The sequence below is a fragment of the Lactuca saligna genome, chromosome 9 (genome assembly GCF_052625555.1).
Source record: "Lactuca saligna cultivar CGN05327 chromosome 9, ASM5262555v1, whole genome shotgun sequence".
NCBI lineage: Eukaryota > Viridiplantae > Streptophyta > Magnoliopsida > Asterales > Asteraceae > Lactuca > Lactuca saligna.
Window position 1 is genome coordinate 73,271,303 of NC_136425.1, and position 21,215 is coordinate 73,292,517.

Below are 21,215 nucleotides of genomic sequence, written 5' to 3' on the forward strand. Positions count from 1 at the left end.
CCCGACGCACTGAAGATCCCGAGAAGAAAAGAGTTTTCGAGCCGAAGCTCTCCCCGCGAGACGCCCGATGTGTGAAGATATCCCAGTTTCATCGAAGAATACTACTTTAAGAGTTGTAGTGTTGTTCGATAATCGTCTTATCAAGTGAGTGTATAGTCCCTTTCATCTTACACATAGATATGAAATATTTTATTATATACGTGCTATGTGTATATGTATATTGTTTGTTTGTTTATTAAGATAGATCAAACATACCCGATCCGGGAATATGGATTAGGTAAGGTGGTAAATTTTAGATCCAGGAGTACAGATTATGTATTATTGAACTATGTGTTCATCCGATAAGGTATCATGTTCATATTCCCTTTCATGGACATGATTTTAATACAAGTATTGATTAAAGTATTAAATATATATATGTATGTGAAATATTTGTTATTGCCCGAAGTATGTGTTAGATATATAGTTGATGAATTACAACGTGTGAATCAGTTATGGTTCAATATGTGTTAAGATGTGTATATATGATATTATTACTTAAAACTTTTTGTTAAGTATACACTAGTTAGCGTTGCCTAAACGGAGAGAGTATCGAAAATTGATTATAAGCATTGTAGGTTTGCCTAAGGATGAGTTAAGACTTAAAAAGGGATGTTTAGTTTAATTAAGTTTGGAGATTGGGTAGCCTCTTATTAAGAGTACGTGTGTGGTGAGATCGATGATCGAAGGAGTACGTCCTACGTACATAAGTACATTTTATGTACGAAGTACTTTTCAAAGCCCTGTGTCTTAGGTGCTGCTTGTGTTGGGGTATTATTATGTTCTCGGGTACGAATCCTACGCATACCAGAGTACTATAATGTGGTAGGAGTACTATCATGTATAAAGTCTTTTTGACACTATTATGTGTCGGTTACGGGAGCGTACGGGAGTACTCTATTAGTATTTCCCCATACTTTTTATTTTGAAAGAGCTTTGGAGTCATCGTTTCTTTTATGAAGTTATCAGACGAGCTTCATATGCCAGCGTTTCCTTTCACGAAGTAGTTGAGGGAATTTCGTTGACTGCCTAATAAAGTGTGTCGGTAATAGACCACTACTAGGTATGTCTGATGTTATATTGCCGAATAGGGTGAGTCTGGGGGTAAAACTACCTCACGATATTCAAACCACTGCTAGGAAAAGTTCGATGCTGGATAAGGTGAGTTTGGGGGTAAAATACTTCACGATATTCGGACCACTGCTAGGCACTGTTATCTAGATAACTACCCCTGACTTAATTGTCTTGTGGTTCTTTCTTTTACGAACGAAGGTTCATGGTGAAACTTATTCTATTCCCCTCATTTGATGTCTTTATTGATCATCCTTTCCTGCCAGGGAATTTTCGAAGCAACCTCGTCAGTTTGTTGTTCATATCGATTCTTTATGCTTGATCTCGTAAGATCATTGTATAGGTTCAGTATGTGGGGATTGACGGAATGGGATAGTGTAACATCCCCATTTTCACGGCCAGAAAAGACCGATTTTGTTGGTGCTTTATAAAAATCAGAGTATCTCTTTTAATAAAAACATTGCGGTATTTGTTCCCAGTAAAACATGATAAATACGTTATCAAAGAATTTCCGAAGAAAGTATTTTTATTCATTTAAAAACATTTGGGATGTCATCGTCAATACATAAACATAAGCATAAACAGAACTTACATTCATTATCACTAGTAATTTATATCTCCTTAATCTCTCAGTGTAATGTGACTTCATATCAACACCTGTGATATGAATAAACTGAGTGGGTCAGGTTGGGAAACCTGGTGAGTACATAAAACCCACAATAATATAATTATTATGATTAAACAATCAAACAATCAACCCAATTACCCATCCCCATTATCTACCTTACTCTTAAGAGTCTACCCTAAGAGTCATCTATACTGTATTTGTTCATTCTGAAGTCCTTTGCTTCCAGGTATATAGGACTGACACTAAGTCCATAGCTGCCAATGCTCGTTCGTAAAGCACTAATTCCATAGCTGCTAAAGTTCATTCATTGGGTACTAAATCCATAGCTACCAGTGTTTAGGTACTAAGTCCATAGCTACCAACATTTATCTATCAGGTACTAAGTCTATAGCTACCATCATTTATTCAATAGACACTAAGTCCATAGTTGCCAATGATCACTCATATCATCTTTTATATCTCATCATTTGTCTATCCATGTTATACCCAACATATCTGTAGATATAAAATACGTATACAATTTAAATCATTTAAAACTTGTATAAAATCGTTCATCCAACATAGATAACAAGTATACATATTATATGCACATATATCATGTAGTTGATATAAAATACTTCATATCTATGTGTAAGATGAAAGAGACCATGCACTCACCAGAGAAGGTGGTTATTCGACACTCGAACAACACTTCGTTACTCCCAACACAATTTTCCTCGGATAAAACCTAGTATCATTACCACTAGAGTTTAGTCTAATATTCACCGAGACTAACTAATAGTCTAGCTATTATTACTATCATATAATCATTAACCAATACTTATATAGCCCAAGTACTTATTATAAGTTCCTAATAACATTACTATATTGAAACATAAGATATACTAACGATAGGGTAGACGTAGCTCACTTACAACAGGTTTTTTCGCAAAATTGGGCTTCGCTAAAGCGGCGTTCCTGAACCGAAAGGCTCTTTTCTTGGGGATTCGGGAGCCTTGGGTCTTCCTTTGGGTGCTAGGGGGTTTACCTAGACTTTAGGGGGGGGGGGGGGGGAGGGGGGGTTGTGGCTTTAGAGAGAGAAAGTGAAGTTGGGAAGGTGTGAACAATGAGGGAACCCAACACCTCTATTTATGGGCTGGAAATCCCAAAAACTTGTCGAGTTGGCCTCCAACTCGTCGAGTTCCAGGCCAGGTGTCAGCATTCTGGTGGCGAAACGTGTGTGGCCTACATTGTGCCACGTCACCCCTTTTGCAACAGCACCCTGCTGACTTCTAAACCCCGTAACTTTTGCATACGAGCTCCTTTTTTGATGTTCTTTTTTTTCACGCGTAGATAAAAACAAGATCAACAACTTTCATTTAGACTCCAGCAGCTAATTCTCTTCCGATCATAAATTTATCAGTAGAAGGAAATTAGGTTGTTAAATGACCGCGAAGAATTCGAACTCCTTCATACGGACTCCATTTTCGTCTGTATTTTTACCATTGAGTTCCTATTAATGAGATATTCAACTCTCATTTAGGCCGTGTAGGCCAAAAACCGCTCGAACTAAAATTCGAGTTTCGGGCCGTGCATTGTTAAGCCAAATTTTGGAAAATTCATAACTTCCTCATACGAAGTCAGATTTGGGTTTTCTTTTTTTTATGTTCCTGGTTTAACGTACAATACAAAATTTGTTTAGATTACTAAGTCCAAAAAGTCTTCTATCGTAAATTCACTATTTACGCTTCCCGGTATAGTGCCGGTTTTGCTGCGAAACTTCGACTGGTCATAACTTCTTCGTTATAACTCGGATTTCGGCGTTCTTTATATGTACGGAAACCTTGAGACTTAATACAACTTGGTTAAGATTATTTATTCTAAGTAATCTTTTTCTGAAATGTTGTTTTTGACACTTATTGCCTCTAAATTGACTAGCCCGGATCTACGGGCGTTACAGATAGATTGTTTTAGAGATATGATATATATATATATATATATATATATATATATATATATATATATGTGTTAATAATAATAGTGATCTTGACGGATTTAATTATACATTATTATCACATTGTTTGAACTAGGTGTTCATTAATTATTTTCATACAGAGTGTTCACCAAGTATTTTGATTTAAGTGTTCACTGGTTGTAATCTAAATATCCTGGCAGCTGCGCCTAAAGGATTATATTGGCAACTATAGATTTAGTGCCTTATAGATGTATGTTGGAAGCTATGGATTTAGTGATTGTTGTATAAACCTCCGGAAGCGATGGACTTCGTGCCTATTCCTTAGGTCAATCCTTAGGATTGAAGGATAGATGATTCTTAGGGTAGATCCTTAAGATTACAGAAAATAATGGGGATGAGTAATTGGGTTGATTGTTTGATGATTAAATATAATAATTATATTATTGTGGGTTGAAAACCCTATATGCTTACCAGGCTCCCAATCCTAACCCACTCAGTTTCTTTGTATTACATGTAGTGGCGCGAGAGCATAAGTTGGACAACTTGTAAAAATATTTTGTTTATAGGCCAGTAGTTGTATATAAGCGTTGTAAGGCTGATAATGTGCCGTTTAGGCTTTTGGTCTGTATCGGAACATGACATCCCGAGTTTTGTTATATATGAAAATCCATTTCTTGAAGAAATGCTTTGATAAATCTTATTTTATCATATTTTGTTTTAGGAACAAATTCCGCAACTCTTTTAATCAAAGGATTAATCTAAAATTATTTTAAAAGCATAAATTAAATCGGTCTTTTCTGGCCGTGAAAATGGGGATGTCACAGTTGGTATCAGAACATTAGTTTAAGCGAACTAGGAATTTGTAGGATTTATAGACTTAAAGTTAGAATGCTAAGTGATGATTGTGAGATGAATGTCTACCATATTTTAGACATGAGCACTAGTTTATTTTAAGAAAGATGCCTAAAATGCTTTTATGTGCTAAATGTTATATGTTTACCATATATGCTATTATTTGTTTGGATCTATGGTCTGTTGCCGACCGGATCTGGAAACCTTACGTGTTTAGGATTCTAAGCGTACGACTACGATATTAGAACTAGAATGTAAATGTTTCGGAGTGATAAGGAGATTTATACGTACATCATTAATAAAGATTTCCTATCTTAAAATTCTCACCTAAGTACACCGAACGTCTGCTTGGGTGTACAAAACGTTATGGTGAAGACTCGTAGAGAATTGAGTAAATGGAGGAAATGAAAGGCTTATGATAGTGAATGACACCTATCGGAAGATATCGTAAGAGTGGTATCTTGCCCTTAGAATATGTCTGATAAAATAACAGAACGTTTAGAGGAGTACGGTACGTCTGAAGTACACCTTCGATTGGCAGGTTGATGGAGTGATTGGTGTAATTATTGAAGTTGTCCCATCGCCTGGAATTTCCATCACCAACCGAGTTCAATTAGAATTAATGATTGAAGATACGCATGGAAGAAGTACTAGTAGAGTCTAGGAAATTTTTTAATATTAATTGGACACCTTCGTATGTGTTAAATTATTTTGTGATTTTAGGACTTGGGGACTGCTAGACAATACTTGGGACGAGTATGAGTAGGTGTGAATAGTAGTATAGATCTATACTACTGGAAGCACATGACTCACGCTTCGATCAAGGAAAGTCACACGGTTACCAAGAAGCTAGTGATTAGTCTCGTTTTATTTAAGTATTTCGTTACCATTGTTTCGGTAATGACTATGAAGTTGATTGATATTCTAACCCTAGTGGTCATATCAAATTGAGTCTAACTACGAGGAGTTTATGCGGTTCGGAGAACCAAGTTCGATGTAACATCTGACTTATGTCAGAAGATTGAAATCAATGCGATCGATAGTATCACACTCATTGTTAGAGGAATTGGTAGCTAGAGATGCTACATGTTAAAATGTAATTATATCACATCAGAACATAAAGGAAGGTATAGTTTGTTCTGGAATTTAACTCTAAGAGACTTGAGTCTAAACGTTGCATCACACGATGATAGGTCGTTAAAATATGACACATCGATCCATGGTAGTAATAAAAGAACTTTCCTTAAGTTTGTTACAGAAGAAGAAGGAGTCTCCAGTAAGGATCAAGATTGTGACTTGAAGATCATAATTTGGAGTTTAACATAAGATAGAAAGCAGGTGCAAGATTTGAGCACCGCCTGCAATCAAGAAGTCCTAGAGTTTGATACTCGTTTGAGGAAGCATAGAAGTTATGGTTATTACCTAGGATGAAAAGATAACATATGGAATCATTACACAAGCCCTATTTTCATTGACGATTCCATGATGTAATCATCCTAAAAAGAGATAATTGTAACGGCCGTAGATCCATGCTAGTCAATTTAGATACGATAAGCATAAAAAATGACTTTTTGATAGTAGAGTGTTTAGAATAAATAATATTAACCAATTTTTAGTATATGTCGTAAGGCTTTCGTACATATAAAGAACACTGAAATCTGAGTTATAACAAAGAAGTTATGACCTATCGAAGTTTCGTGATAGATTCGGCACGACGCTGTAGCACGTAAATAGTGAATTTATGATAGAGCGATATTTAGTCTTAGTGATCTAAACGAAAGTCGTAGAATACGTTAAACCGAGAGCATGCATAAAAAGAACGTCTAAATATGACTTCGTAGGAGGAAGTTATGATTTTTCGAAGTTCCAACTTAACAGTATGCATCCCAAAGTTTGAATATGAGATCGAGTGGTTTCTAGCCGAAAAAATCTAAACGAGAATCAAAGATCTCGTCGATAGTAATGTAACGGTAAAAAGACAGACGAAAACGGACGTCAGATAAAGAAGCTATGAATTTTTAACGGAGTTTTCCTATCCCGACCTACTAAAAATAATATAATAAACATAAAATCAAAATTAGCCGACAGAGTCTAAATGAGAGTTGTAGAGTATAATCTCACCTACGCGTGGATATAAAGAACGTCAAAAACGGAGCTCGTATACGAAATATATGAATTTCTAAAGTTTGGGGCACGAATCGCGACACTGTGTCAGGGTTCACGACGTGAACATAGGGTTCACGACGTGAACTCAGTGATGACGTCTCCAGGAGCCTGTCAGACCCAAGTTGCGATGACGCACCTGATGATGACTGAACTCACGACGTGAATATTTTAGATTCACAACGTGAATCCAGAAATTGGCCCTATAAATAGAAACCAAAGGGCAGCCGACCATGGTTGCTAATTCCTTCAGTCTCTCACTATCTACACCTTCTCTAGCCCTCTTGAAGCACCCATGAAGCCCCGATATCATCCCGAAACCCGAAGTAAGTCCTGACACACCGAATATCCCGAGAAGAAATGAGTTATCGAGCCGAAGCTCTCCCCGCGAGAAGCCCGATGTGTGAAGGTATCTCGGTTTCATCGAATAATACTACTTTAAGAGCTGTAGTGCTGTTCGAAAATCGTCTTATCAAGTCAGTGTATAGTCCTTTTCATCTTACACATAGATATGAAATATTTTATTAGATACGTGTTATGTGTATATGTATATTGTTTGTTTGTTTATTAAGATAGATCAAACATACCCGATCCGGGAATATGGATTAGGTAAGGAGGTAAATTTTAGATCCAGGAGTAAGGATTATGTATTATTGAACTATGTGTTCATCCGATAAGGTATCATGTTCATATTCCCTTTCATGGACATGATTTTAATACAAGTATTGATTAAAGTATTAAACATATATGTATGTGAAATATTTGTTATTGCCTGAAATATGTGTTAGATATATAGTTGATGAATTACAACGTGTGAATCAGTTATGGCTCAGTATGTGTTAAGATGTGTATATATATATATGATATTATTACTTAAAACTCAATGTTATGTATACACTAGTTAGCTTTGCCTAATCGGAGATAGTATCGAAAATTGATTATAAGAATTGTAGGTTTTCCTAGTGATTGGTTAACACTTAAAAAGGGATGTTTAGTTCAATTAAGTTTGGACATTGGGTAGCCTCTTATTAAGAGTACGTGTGTGGTAAGATCGATGATCGGAGGAGTACGTCCTACGTACAAAAGTACATTTTATGTATGAAGTCCTTTTCAAAGCCCTGTGTCTTAGGTGTTGCTTGTGTCGGGGTATTATTATGTTCTCGGGTACGAGTCCTACGCATACCAGAGTACTATAATGTGCCAGGAGTACTGTCATGTATAAAGTCTTTTTGACATTATTGTGTGTCAGTTATGGGAGCGTACGAGAGTACTCTCTTAGTATTTCCCCATACTTTTTATTTTGAAAGAGCTTTGGAGTCATCATTTCTTTTATGAAGTGATCGGACGAGCTTCATATGCCATCGTTTCCTTTCACGAAGTAGTTGAGGGAATTTCGTTGACTGCCTAATAAAGTGTGTCAGTAATAGACCACTACTAGGTATGTCTGGTGTTATATTGCCGGATAGGGTGAGTCTGGGGGTAAAAATACCTCACGATATTCAGACCACTACTAGGAAAAGTTCGATGTTGGATAGGGTGAATCTAGGGGTAAAATACTTCACGATATTTAGACCACTGCTAGGCACTGTTATCTAGGTAACTACCCCTGACTTAATTGTCTTGTGGTTCTTTTTTTTACGAACAAAGGTTCGTGGTGAAACTTATTCCATTCGCCTAATTTGATGTCTTTATTGATCCTCGTTTGCTGCCAGGGAATTTTCGAAGCAGCTTTGTCAGTTTGTTGTTCATATTGATTCCATAGGCTTGATCTCGTAAGATCATTGTACAGGTTCAGTATGTGGGGATTGACGAAATTGGATAGATTGTTTTAGAAATATGATATATATTTGTTAATAATAATAATGGTCTTGCAGGATTTAGATATACATTATTATCACATTGTTTGAACTAGGTGTTCATTAAGTATTTTTCATATGGAGTGTTCACCAAGTATTTTGATTTAAGTGTTCACCGGTTGTAATCTAAATATTCTGGCAGCTGCGCCTAAAGGATTATATTGGCAGCTATAGATTTAATGCCTTATAGATGTATGTTGGAAGCTATGGATTTAGTGCTTGTTGTATAAACCTCAGGCAACTATGAACTTCGTGCCTATTCCTTAGGTCAATCCTTAGGAATGAAGGATATATGATTCTTAAGGTAGATCCTTAAGATTAAAGAAAATAATGGGGATGGGTAATTAGGTTGATTGTTTGATGATTAAATATAATAATTATATTATTGTGGCTCGAAAACCCTATATGCTCACCAGACTCCCAAACCTGACCCACTCAGTTTATTTGTATTACAAGTAATGGCGCGAGAGCATAAGTTGGATAACTTGTGAAGATATTTTGTTTATATGCAAGTAGTTGTATATAACTGTTGTAAGACTTAAAATGTGCTGTTTAGGATTTTGGTCTGTATCGGAACATAACATCCCGAGTTTTGTTATATGTGAAAATCCATTTCTTGAAGAAATGCTTTAATAAATCTTATTTTATCATATTTTGTTTTGGGAAGAAATTCCGCAACTCTTTTAATCAAATGATTACTTATAAATTATTTTAAAAGCACAAATTAAATCGATGTTTCTGGCCGTGAAAATAGGGATGTCACTATATATATATATATATATATATATATATATATATATATATATATATATATATAGAAAGAGAGAGAGAGAGAGAGAGAGAGAGAGAAAGAAAGAGAGAGAGAGAGAGGTTTCACGCCAAATCATACATAGTTATAAAGCTAACATTTTTTCTTAAATCTCATTCATTTGAAACCCCCATTCTTTTTTCCTTTCACCACACTCATTTGAAACTCCCATGACTTTTCAATTTCTTTATAATAATAATTATAATTTGGTAATTAGGTTAAATAAATATCAAATCTAAAGTGTAATCATATATAAACTAAATTTCAATATTAAAATAATATATTTACTCCTACTTATAAAATTATGTTTTTTAATATTTAACATATTATACTTAATTTATTAGTTTTAATATATTGTTGGATGTAAACCATTATCATTTTAAAGGTAGAATTTTTGAACAATTTGTATAAAATACTTAAATTATTAATTAAAATATAACATTATAGTCTCAAGTTAAATATAAATTTTATTTAACTTAAACAACCAAAATATTATTTTATAAATAGTTAAAAAGTGATAAATGGTAGTGTCTTTCTAATAATGATTGTAATTTGGTTAATAAGGTTAAACAAATATTAAACCTAAAGTGTAATCATAAATAGACTAAATTTTAATTTTAAAACAATATATTTACTTCTATTTATAAAGTTATGTCTTTAAATTTTAACATATTATATTTAATTTATTATATTTAAAATGTTGTTGCATGTAAACCATTATCAGTTTAAAACTACAACTTTTGAACAATTTAAACAAAATAATTAAATTGTTAATTTAAATATAATATTACAGTGTCAACTTAAATATAAATTTCAGTTTCACTAAAAAAACCAAATAATATTTTATAAATAGTTAAAAGTGATAAATTATATTGATAAATACAAAAACTAAATTGTAATATCAGTTTAACTAAAATATTTCCTAAATATATTTTTATAATCGTTAAAAATTTTCAAATAAGTTGGCTTAAAATAACTTATAATAATAATAGTTAAAAATAACTCTATATAAATAATTATATTGTTATCTTTAAAATCAAAAAATAATGTTTGATGTTTTAAACAATTATAATGATAGAAATTAAAACATTAAGCAAATAAATTTTAAAAAATTAGTTAACAATAACAACAACTATAAATAATATTAAACCATATATAATATTTAGTTTTATTGATGTGTAACTCGCGAGTACAAGTACATTCAAACGATTACACTCGCGAGTAGAAGTTCATTCAAATGATTGAGATTATGACGTTATAATAGATGTATATATAATATCATAGAATTCAAAATAATCAATATATTATATCAAATTAATATACAAATTATTATATTAAATTTAACAACAACGTTAGTGTTATATTTAAAAAATATAAATTTGTAAAGATTTCAACTATATAGGTTTTTCTGTGCATTACAATATCAACTCAAATATAAATTTCAGTTCCATTTAAAAAAATAAAAAATATTTTGTAAATAGTAAAAAGTGTTAAATTATAGTGATAAAAGCAAAAACTAAATTGTAATTTCAATTTAACTAAAATATTTCTTAAATATATTTTTATAATCGTTAAAAGTTTCCAAATAAGTAGCTTAAAATAACTTACAATAAAAATAGTTAAAAACAACTCTCTATATATAAATGATTATATTGTTAGCTTTAAAATAAAAAAACAACGTTTGATGTTTTAAATAATTAAAACGATAGAACTTAAAACATTAAGCAGATAAATTTTAAAAAATTAGTTAACAATAAAAACAACTATAAATGATATCAAATCATATATTATATTTAATTTTATTCATTGGTAACTCGCGAGTAGAAGTCATTCAAATGATTGAGATTATAAAGTTATAACTATATATTGTCATATAATTCAAAATAATCAATATGTTATATCAATTTAGTATATACAAATTATTATATCAAATTTAACAACGTTATTTTTATATTAAAAAAACATATATTTGTAAAGACTTCAACTATATATTATATATTTTTTTCTGCGCAACACATGAAATTCATCTAGTTTTTTATATATAAAATAACAAAATATCATAACTACTTGTTGATAATTTTTGTATGGTTTAAGAAGTTTGGCGGTTGATCCAAAAAAAAAAGGAAATAAATAATGCCATATTTTCTTTATTTTTTTATGGATAGAAAAGATAGGATGTGAGATATTTTTTAGATGCCGGCATGGGCTTGACCCCTTTTTTTCTTACCAAGTCACTTTCAAAAGAAAAAAAAAAAAATACTTATATAAGAAAATTTTAAGTTATATCACATCCATCAAACAATTATGTCTATTGATATTTTTCCTTTTAAATATTAAACAAAAACGTTTCATATGTTTTATCTACGTTATTCTTTAAAATAAATATTACATCATCATTTTATTTATTTTAACCTCAAATTAAATAGGATCTATAAGAAAATTTTATGTTATATCATATCCATCAAAAAATTAGGTCTATTGATATTTTTCTTTTAAATATTAAATAAAAAAACGTTTTATATGTTTTATCTAGTTATTCTTTAAAATAAATATAACATCATATTTTATTTATTTTAACCTCAAATTAAATAGGATCTCTAATCGTTAACTTGTTATATATATATATATATATATATATATATATATATATATATATATATATATATATATATATATATAAAAGTAAGTTCAAATAAAAACTATAAATAATATGAGTACGTAAAAACGTAAAAACATTATGTTTATGTTATTATTTTGTAATAAATGCTATATATGTGTATTGTTAAAGTAATTATCATATGGATATTAATATTTGATTATTCATATATTCATTATAATGTTATTCTTATTCTATTATAAATTTATGTATGTATATTTTTGTAGTAAATTTTAATTTTAGTTTTACCATGCGATTATATATATATATATATATATATATATATATATATATAAAATATAATATCATATAATATAATATAATATAAATTTAACTAATATGTCTTTACCTATATAAAATATTCTATAAATCCTTCTTTTATATATATATATATATATATATATATATATATATATATATATATATATATATATATATATATATATATATATATTATGTTTGTATTATAATGAATAGTATTAAAATTATATCATGATTTGTATTAGAGAAATTTTCAATAAAGTCCTAAAATTTTGGTTTGATTTATGTTTGTCATAAATTAGTTTTTTTTTTTTTTTTTTTTTTTTTTTTTTTTTTTTTTAATAATTTATTTTTTTGTTTACGAAAAAGTTATAAAAACAAACAAAATTTTGCATTTTGATCATCTTTGACCGGTTGGAATCGATAACAAATTAATTTGAGACTATTACGTAAACTAACAAAGAATATTGAGAGTTTTCTGTAAACAAAAATATTGAGAGTTTTCTATAAACAAAAATATTATGATTTTTCTGCAAACAAAAACCTTATTATTATTATTATTATTATTATTATTATTATTATTATTATTATTATTATTGTTTTATTAAAAATATAAATAAATAACTTATTTTTTAAAGACAAAACTGAAAAAATGGTCCCTGTGGTTTCCAAAAATATCAAGTTTAGTTCCTAAGTTCAAAAAACCTCACAGATTGTCACTATGGTTTCAAAACTTTTAACAAATGGTCATTTTCGCTAACTCCGTTAACTTTTGGTCGTTAAGTGAAGGGCATTTCTATCATTTCACTACCAGAGGGACTATTTATGAAGTTTTTGCCTTATTTAAAAAAAATATATAATTATTTAATATTAAAGGGTCCCACCCTCTCTCTCTCTCTCTCTCTCTCTCCTGATCGGTCTTCCTTCCTTGAAATCGCAACCCTCATTCCCGATTCTTAACCCTAAGAGAACACAAATCAATAATCAACAAACCAAAACCCAAATCTATCACCAATAACTCGCTTATCCCCTTGAAATCTACTCAGAAAGCAAACATATGAAGGAAGACATTTCGATTGTACGTGGTGGTTATTTCTATTTGTTAAGAAATCAATTCCACCGCCAGGAGATCCATTGTCGTTGTTGTGGTTGCCGTAATCTTTCTTGACTCCGAACGTCATCTTGTTGTTATCCATACTTTAAAAATGCCTTTATCTACCCTAATTTCGTTGCAGAATCCGATAAGTCTTCATCTCTTTTCTGCATCTTCCATCCGACTCGTTCAGCTAATTCGTGGATCTTTTCTTTCTGATCTCGAGTGAATTTTGTACGAAATCGTTTTTTTCCCATTCGTGCATCTTTTCTTTCTGATATGTCGGAGAAGACATATCAGATGGGGGTAGGGGAGGGTAGCTGTTGGTCGGAGATAACATATAAATGGTGGCGGTGATTGTTCGTGGAAGAAGAGAAAGGGAAAAGGTTGAATTGGAAAAGCTGGAGCTCGAATTGGAATAATGAGAGTCTTCTTTGTCCGATAAAGATGCAGATTAGGCTCAACTGGAGCAGGGAAAAGAAATAGAGAGATTTCGATTCAATTAAAACACGAAATAGAGCTTTGAATCCATATTTGATTTGGAATTTGAGGTTTGATTGATAACAAGATTCAAAACCCAGATGAAATCAAGCTTGTAGAAATTTGATTTGGAATTTGAATCTTGATCTGTTTAGGAAGAAGACGTATAAGAGAGAGAGAGAGAGAGAGGGGTGGGATCCTTTAATATTAAATAATTATATATATATATATATATATATATATATATATATATATATATATATTAAATAAGCCAAAAACTTCATAAATGGTCACTGTGGTAGTGAAATGACAGAAATGCCCTTCACTTAATGGCCAAATGCTAACGGAGTTAGCGAAAAGGACCATTTGTTAAAAGTTTTGAAATCACATGGACCATCTGTGAGGTTTTTTGAACTTAGGGACTAAACTTGATATTTTTGGAAACCACAGGGACTATTTTTGAAGTTTTGTCTTTTTTAAATTCATTATTATTAATATTGTTAATAATACATATACACACATAGCACACGCTAAAATACTAATACATGTGTTAACAACCCCAATCATAATCTTGATTTGATCCCAGTTGCGAACCTAAATTCAAGAAAATATATACGCTTACAAGTTGAGAATGGTAAGCAAAAAAAAAAAAACAACAAAAAACCCTAAGAATTTAATGATAATATTGATAGTCCATGATGTAATATCACTATTTATAAATAGTTTTAAAATTAGACAACTTCTTTTAAATTGTTAAGTGTTAATATTATAAATTGAAAACAATAATGACAAGTGTGAAATGACCATATACAAATTGAAAATATGCAAGAAAACATTCATGATTCTAGTGTTTAAAGTACCATCATCCCCTCCACCTTCACTTTTAAAAAAATGGTATACTTATTTATATTTTTAATAATAACGATGACGACGACGAAGATGATGATAATAATAATACAATTTTTGTTTGCAGAAAAGTAATAATATATTTTTTTTGCGGAAAGTCCAAATATTTTATGTCAGTTTACGAAATAGTCCTAAATTAATTTGTTACCGCTTCTAACCGGTCAAATAAGGTCAAAATGCAAAGAATCTAAATCCTACCAATCCCACAACTTCATCACCCAAAATGTTCTAAGATCTTATTGTTATAGCTTGGAGAATTTAGTCAATAAGTTCCAATTCCAGTCCCAAAAATTGCATTTAGGGTTCAAAAGCTATCATCATTTAAATTTTAAAGAATCTAAATCCTACCACCACCGCCACCAGCATTAGCAGGAATAACATTGATCGGAGCAGGTGAAGATGTATGTAATAGTAGAGGATATTGAATGGTTGGAGACGACATCGACACTGATGATGAAATGTTGTGACTCTGAACCGCTGATGAAAGTTCAGTTAGAGGTCTTGGGTGGTGATGGAGACCTGTTGAGCTATCTTAATGATGTCAACTGTAACATTATAATATCCAGGTATTATACATTTGGCCCTTGTGTTAATTTTATTTACAAAATGGCCCCATGTGCTTGTTGCAAGAAACACGTTTCTGGCTTATTACGCCCCGCATAAGTATAAAGTACGCCCAACGTACTGGGTTAAATGAACGCGGGTGGCTGAGGCACTACACCCAACGTACGTCGACCTACGCCTAATGTAATGCGTCTAACTTAAACCCTAATTTATGGGGTTTAGACACTTTATAAACACACTTATGGCTCATGATACCCTCATTTCTCAGCCTCCACTGACCTTATAGCCTCATTTTGAAATCCTAGACCTTTCCATTGTGTTTTTTGAGCTCATTGTGTGCATCTTGGTGTGTTGTGGTTCATAATCAAGAAGAAGGAGTTTGGTGCAAGGTTGTGGATCAAGGAAGAGCTTGTGGATCCTATTGCAAAATCTCTACTCCATTTCCTGGGTGTTTCAGGTAAAAAGCCATGACCTTGTTCATTAGAAGCTTAGATCTAGTTTATAAGGGTTTTGAACCCCTTTTGGCACAATGAATGAGATCTAGTGGTTTGACACCACTCTAGAAGCTATGAGTTGCCACTCTTGTAGTTTCTGAGGTTCAAAGTCCATAAAGTTGGCACCTTTAGGGTTGAAAATCACCCATGCATGGGATTATGTCCATTTAGTGAAAGTAGAGTGCTATATATTCAAGTTGGTTCCTTTTGGGGCATGAAAAGTCACCAAGTCAGTAAATTTATGGTTCTAGACGCTTATTAAGGGCTAGATATGTGGTTTGGACTTCTGGTCTTAAGAATTAAGAGCTTAAAATGAGTTTTAGTTGAATGGGTGAGTACGTTGGGCGTACAAGTCTGTACGTGCCACGTAGAAGCCATTTAGCGTGTACGCTTAGCGTACAACTAAGTATGCCCCACGTACCCAGTCTGTTGTATTGGGTTTTGTATACTACAACATCCTATGGTTCACATACAACTCTAATGCCTTGGATCTATGTTTCTCTAATTATACATGTAATGGTATTTCCAAAGTGTAGAGCTTAATTGTGTTGCGTCATGGGCTTTTTGTTTTATATCCGGATTGGGCCTGTCCATCCGTGATTATCTAGTAGGGTTATACTATAAATATTCATGCATGTATGCATTATATGGAGACAAATTTTATTACGTTTATTCTCTGTAACCCTAAACGCCTCTACAGTCGAAGTTCTTAGTCGAACTCTTCTGAGGAGTTAAAGCATTAATCATACGACATATTCAAAGCCATATTCGTGTTTATTTACGTTCATAATTGTTTGCATGCATAGAATCTAATGATCCTGATTGAACTATGTTCTAACAATAATTGTAGAGCTTAATTGTGTTGCGTCATGGGCTTTTTGTTTTGTATTCGGATTGGGCATATCCATCCGTGATTATCTAGTAGGGTTATACTATAAATATGCATGCATGTATGCATTATATGGAGACGAATTTTATTACGTTTATTCTCTGTAACCCTAAACGCCTCTATAGTCGAAGTTCTTAGTCGAGCTCTTCTGAGGCGTTAAATCATTAATCATATGGCATATTCAAAGCCATATTCTTGTTTATTTACGTTCATAATCTGGTCTCAACTGGTGGAGAGCCTCAATGCTTCTACTCGGCGTTCAGAAATTTCTTGTGGAAGGTTCTGGAATATTATTACAAGGAGGGCTATCGACACCTTGGATATTCCGATGATAAAATATGCCCTAATCACGTCTATTTCAACGTTTCATTCCAAGAAGATCATTCTTTCCGATCCAAGGAAGTTTCCTCACTATGGATCTATTCCGGAGTCCATGTATCGCTGTGTCACAGTCGAAAGTGAAGTGATGGCGGATTATCGTAAACTTCCTCAAAAGGAGCCGAGAGTCCTATCGCCGGAGCAACAAGCTACCTTGGATGCACTAGACAAGCCCAGCAACCAAGGAAAAAGGGTAACACTCAAGAAGGAGACAACAGAGGAGGATCAATTAAGCCTTCTAAGTCAAAGAAGCGAAAGTCTGAGAAAGAGGCTTCTTCTAAGCCAAAGAAAATTAAAAAGATGGCAAAGAGATCAAAGAATCCAACTCCTCCTAGCTCTGAAAATCAAGACGATGATGAAGAAGAGGAAACTCATCAAGAATCTACAAGAGGTAATACTCCACCAAGATCTCCCACTCCAACCGAATCTCCTCCTCACAAACTTCGAACCCCACCTCCATCACCAAAACCGAAAGTTCCAGTTTCGGTTGTTACCACATCACAACCAACAACCTCTTTTCCACCACCACCACCAGTTTCTTCCATTTCTATTTCTACAACCACCTTACAACCACCTATAATTTCCCAATCCACCACCACTACTATTCCTGAACCGACAGTAAGGGTCAACGTATCTGATACGGGGGAACCTATTGAAACCGAACCTCCAGTGATTACTAAACCTCTTTCACCTACACATTCAACCGATTCCAGTGCCACTCTCGGTGGTGCTAACGATGAGTATGACTCCACATACTTCAGTCCTTACAGGCTTCCCATTGATGATGATGATGAGGCTCCAATCACTAGCCAACACTTGGAGAGTATTAATGAAAAGTTGGACAAATTGCTCGCTGATAACAAGGCCTATAATGGTGTTGTACTTAAGGCTTTTGTGGAAACCGCCATTGGGCAATACACCGACTCTATTGACAAATCCACCAAGGCAGTTAATGAGTCTGCTTTTACTTGAAAAAAGGCCTCTGCCGATGTTGCTGATATTGTTAATACTACACAGATTTTCTTGGATTCTCTTAAAGGGCATGCCGATACAAATGCAGCCAAGGTGCAAGTTATCGTGGATTCGCTTTCTAAGTCTCTCCAGGAAGAACAACACAAATTTAAAGCTGTTCGTTCCTCCATACAAGCCGAAAACACTTCTCTTATCAGTTCAGTTTCCTCTCGGCTGGACTCACTTCATGATGATATTGCAAAAGAGAGTGCTTTGAAAGAAGATATTGCTCGCCAAGCCTCTACAATAGAAGTTCATAAAGTTCAACTTGCTCAAGCTGAGAAGGAGATTGCTTTATTGAAGACAGAGAGAGTTGTATTTAGAAACTATGCATGGGAAGTAAAGGATATGCTCACCAATATCCTTGGTGCTCATGATCCAATACTGACATTGACCATTCGGAACCATCTCACAACTAAACTGCTTCCAGCCCTTGCATTGTTACATGAGATGAAGGGTGTTTCGGGGAAGTTTGTTGCTCCAAAAAAAGGGGAAGAGTGTGTTCATGTTATAACCGAACTGAAGGATAATGTAGCTTTAGGTTCTGGTTCCCAAGCCAAGCTTAAAATTGTTAAAGATGACAACGATGATGATATTGAAGAAACCATTGCTGATGCTCTCAAGAGAAAGAAAAGAGACAAAGATTTCAACCTCAGAATGGAACCTATTAGTCTTTGCAGTCCTACGTTTTCTCGCACCAATATACAACTCTTCCATATCTAAAGTATTAATTTCTTGTGTTTGACAAAAAGATTATACTTTTGGCAAAATGCTAGCAAACCCTATGTTTGTAAAAGATTGCAATGCCTCCATTGTCCCTCTAACCATTGAAGCCGCTTATAAAATGTTTAGATCTTTTTTTGAAGTTGCTTTGACAATGTACCCGTGAGGTGTAAAATGTTATACATCATATGTAAGTAAAACACGAACTCATATGATTCAAAATATGCTAAGATTCCAGATGCTTGTTGATGGTTTGACAATGACCCTCCCTCCTCTTTCACAAAATCTAAAACTACAAGAACATCTGCAAACAACTTCATCAAACTTGTGAGTGTGTTGAAATGTGAACCCCATCTTGTTTCTCTTGCTCGAACAAGTGTTGTCTCTTGATTTAACCCTCTCCCGGTTTCCAGTTCACCACTACACACGCCTTTTTGCACCCTTTCTCTTGCTTGCTCTCGTAGTAAGTATTTTCTATTACACGAGGCACAAACAACATTATCCACCAATGAAATTTTCTCAAAAAAGTCACTAACACCATCATGCTTCTTTGTTACAACCACAACTACCAATTGAAGTTGGTGTGCAAAGCAATGTACATAAAAAGATGTATCATTCTCTTGTAATATCAAAGCTTTCAAACCATTGAATTCTCCCCGCATATTGCTAGCCCCATCGTAACCTTGTCCTCTTTTCTATTAAAATTTAAAACAATTAATATATATATATATATATATATATATATATATTAGGTTAAATTGAAATAAAAAAATAGTAAAGAATAAATTACTTGACTAAAACTCAACTTATTACTTGTAAGTACTTCATTTATGTCGTTTTTGAGTGTCAAAGAAGATGTATCCTTCACGTGCACTAGTCCTATGAATCTTTCTTTCACAAAGTCAAGACTATCTACATAACGCAAAACAATAGCCATTTGTTCATTTTTTGAAACATCACTAGATTCATCAACTAGTAAAGCGAAAACATCTTGACCAATCTCTTCATGAATACTCAAAAGTACTTCTTGTGCAAAACATTGCACAAGTTCTTTTTGAATTTTAGGGGAAATAAGTTGATTGTTTTTAGGAGCAGTTTATAAAGTATTGTTGAAAATATCTTCACTAGTCTCTCGATTGGCTTTTAACACTTCAATGTAAAGCCCTCTATTTTTCAACTTAACCGACTCGTCATGACCACGAAACGGTAAACCGGTTTTCAATAAAAGTTTAACAACGGTAATAGAAACACGTAATCGAGCTTTATATTTATGGTCCTTTACTTCGGTTTGCCTTCTCAAGACTACATTAATAGCTTGTTTTTCCCTCATTAAAAACTCACACTTTTCTTTTGCTTTGTTGTGAAAACTATCAACACCACCCACATGAGTCCGAAATGCATCTTTTTTATTCCAAGTATCAAAACCTTGGGAAACAAATGCATCTCTCCCTCCTTTTTGTCCCATGAGGTCCCTACACAAATAACAATATAAACAATATGCACTATTCGTTTTCACACTATATTCCAACCAATCAAAGTCATTAAACCATGAAGGAATGAATCTTCTAAATCTATCACCTACTTTTTTTTATGAAACTTATGTGCCCTTACTTGACACGGTCCTTGAAGCAAGTATGCTCTTCTTACATCATCTCTTATATTTGGTTTGTAACTTGTAATCAGTGGCCTATCCGCTGGGTCCTTTGGAAGATCTTTCAAGTCAACATTATCATTAGGTTGGTTAGAGCATGGTGTTTGTGGAGTTGCATTAGAAACCGAAGGGATTGATTGATTGTTGATTGGTGTTTGTGGAGTTGCATTAGGATTAGAAACAGAAGGGATTTATTGATTGGTGATTGGTATTTGGGAACATTCTTCACCACTTTCATTAGGATTAGGTCTTTGTCTTTTGGTAAAAAAACCACTTAGTTTAACCTATAAAAACATAACAATTACACCTAATCAAACAACGACTTCAATAAAAACAAGTTGCTTTCACCTAATCAAACAATAAATTCAATAAAAACATAACAATTAGTCAATTACACCTAATCAAACAATAACTTCAATAAAACAAGTTGCTTTCACCTAATCAAACAATAATTCAATAAAAACATAACAATTACACCTAATCAAACAATGACTTTAATAAAACAAGTGGCTTTCACCTAATTAAACAATAAATTCAATAAAACATATTAATTTTACCTAATCAAACAATCAATTCACTAAAAAACATAGATATTGCATCTAAGCAAACAATATAACTTCAATAAAACAAATCAATTTCACCCAAGTCAATCAATAACTTCAAAAAAAAAACATATCAATTTCAAATATCTAAATGAATTGGTAGTAGAATTACTTGTTTCATTGTAGTGTAGGGCTT

General features: G+C 32.8%; 1 protein-coding gene across 1 annotated transcript; it reads right to left on the reverse strand.

Moving 5' to 3' along the window:
* Window positions 1-18,951: 18,951 nt before the first annotated feature.
* On the reverse strand, window positions 18,952-20,478 carry LOC145016489 (uncharacterized). The gene is made up of 4 exons (XM_078974791.1): window positions 20,474-20,478; window positions 20,168-20,298; window positions 19,617-19,738; window positions 18,952-19,521 (listed from the first exon to the last, which is right to left on the reverse strand). The coding sequence occupies exons 1-4, from the start codon at window positions 20,476-20,478 to the stop codon at window positions 18,952-18,954; spliced, it is 828 nt and encodes a 275-aa protein (XP_078830917.1).
* Window positions 20,479-21,215: the final 737 nt, after the last annotated feature.

Excerpts from the sequence above, each read along its gene's own strand:
- LOC145016489 (XM_078974791.1), bottom strand. Across the intron at positions 19,739-20,167 it reads CAACAAAGCAAAAGAAAAGT|ATAGTCTTGACTTTGTGAAA; the intron begins GTGAGTTTTTAA and ends TGCGTTATGTAG. Across the intron at positions 19,522-19,616 it reads ATAAGTTGAGTTTTAGTCAA|AAAAGAGGACAAGGTTACGA; the intron begins GTAATTTATTCT and ends AAATTTTAATAG.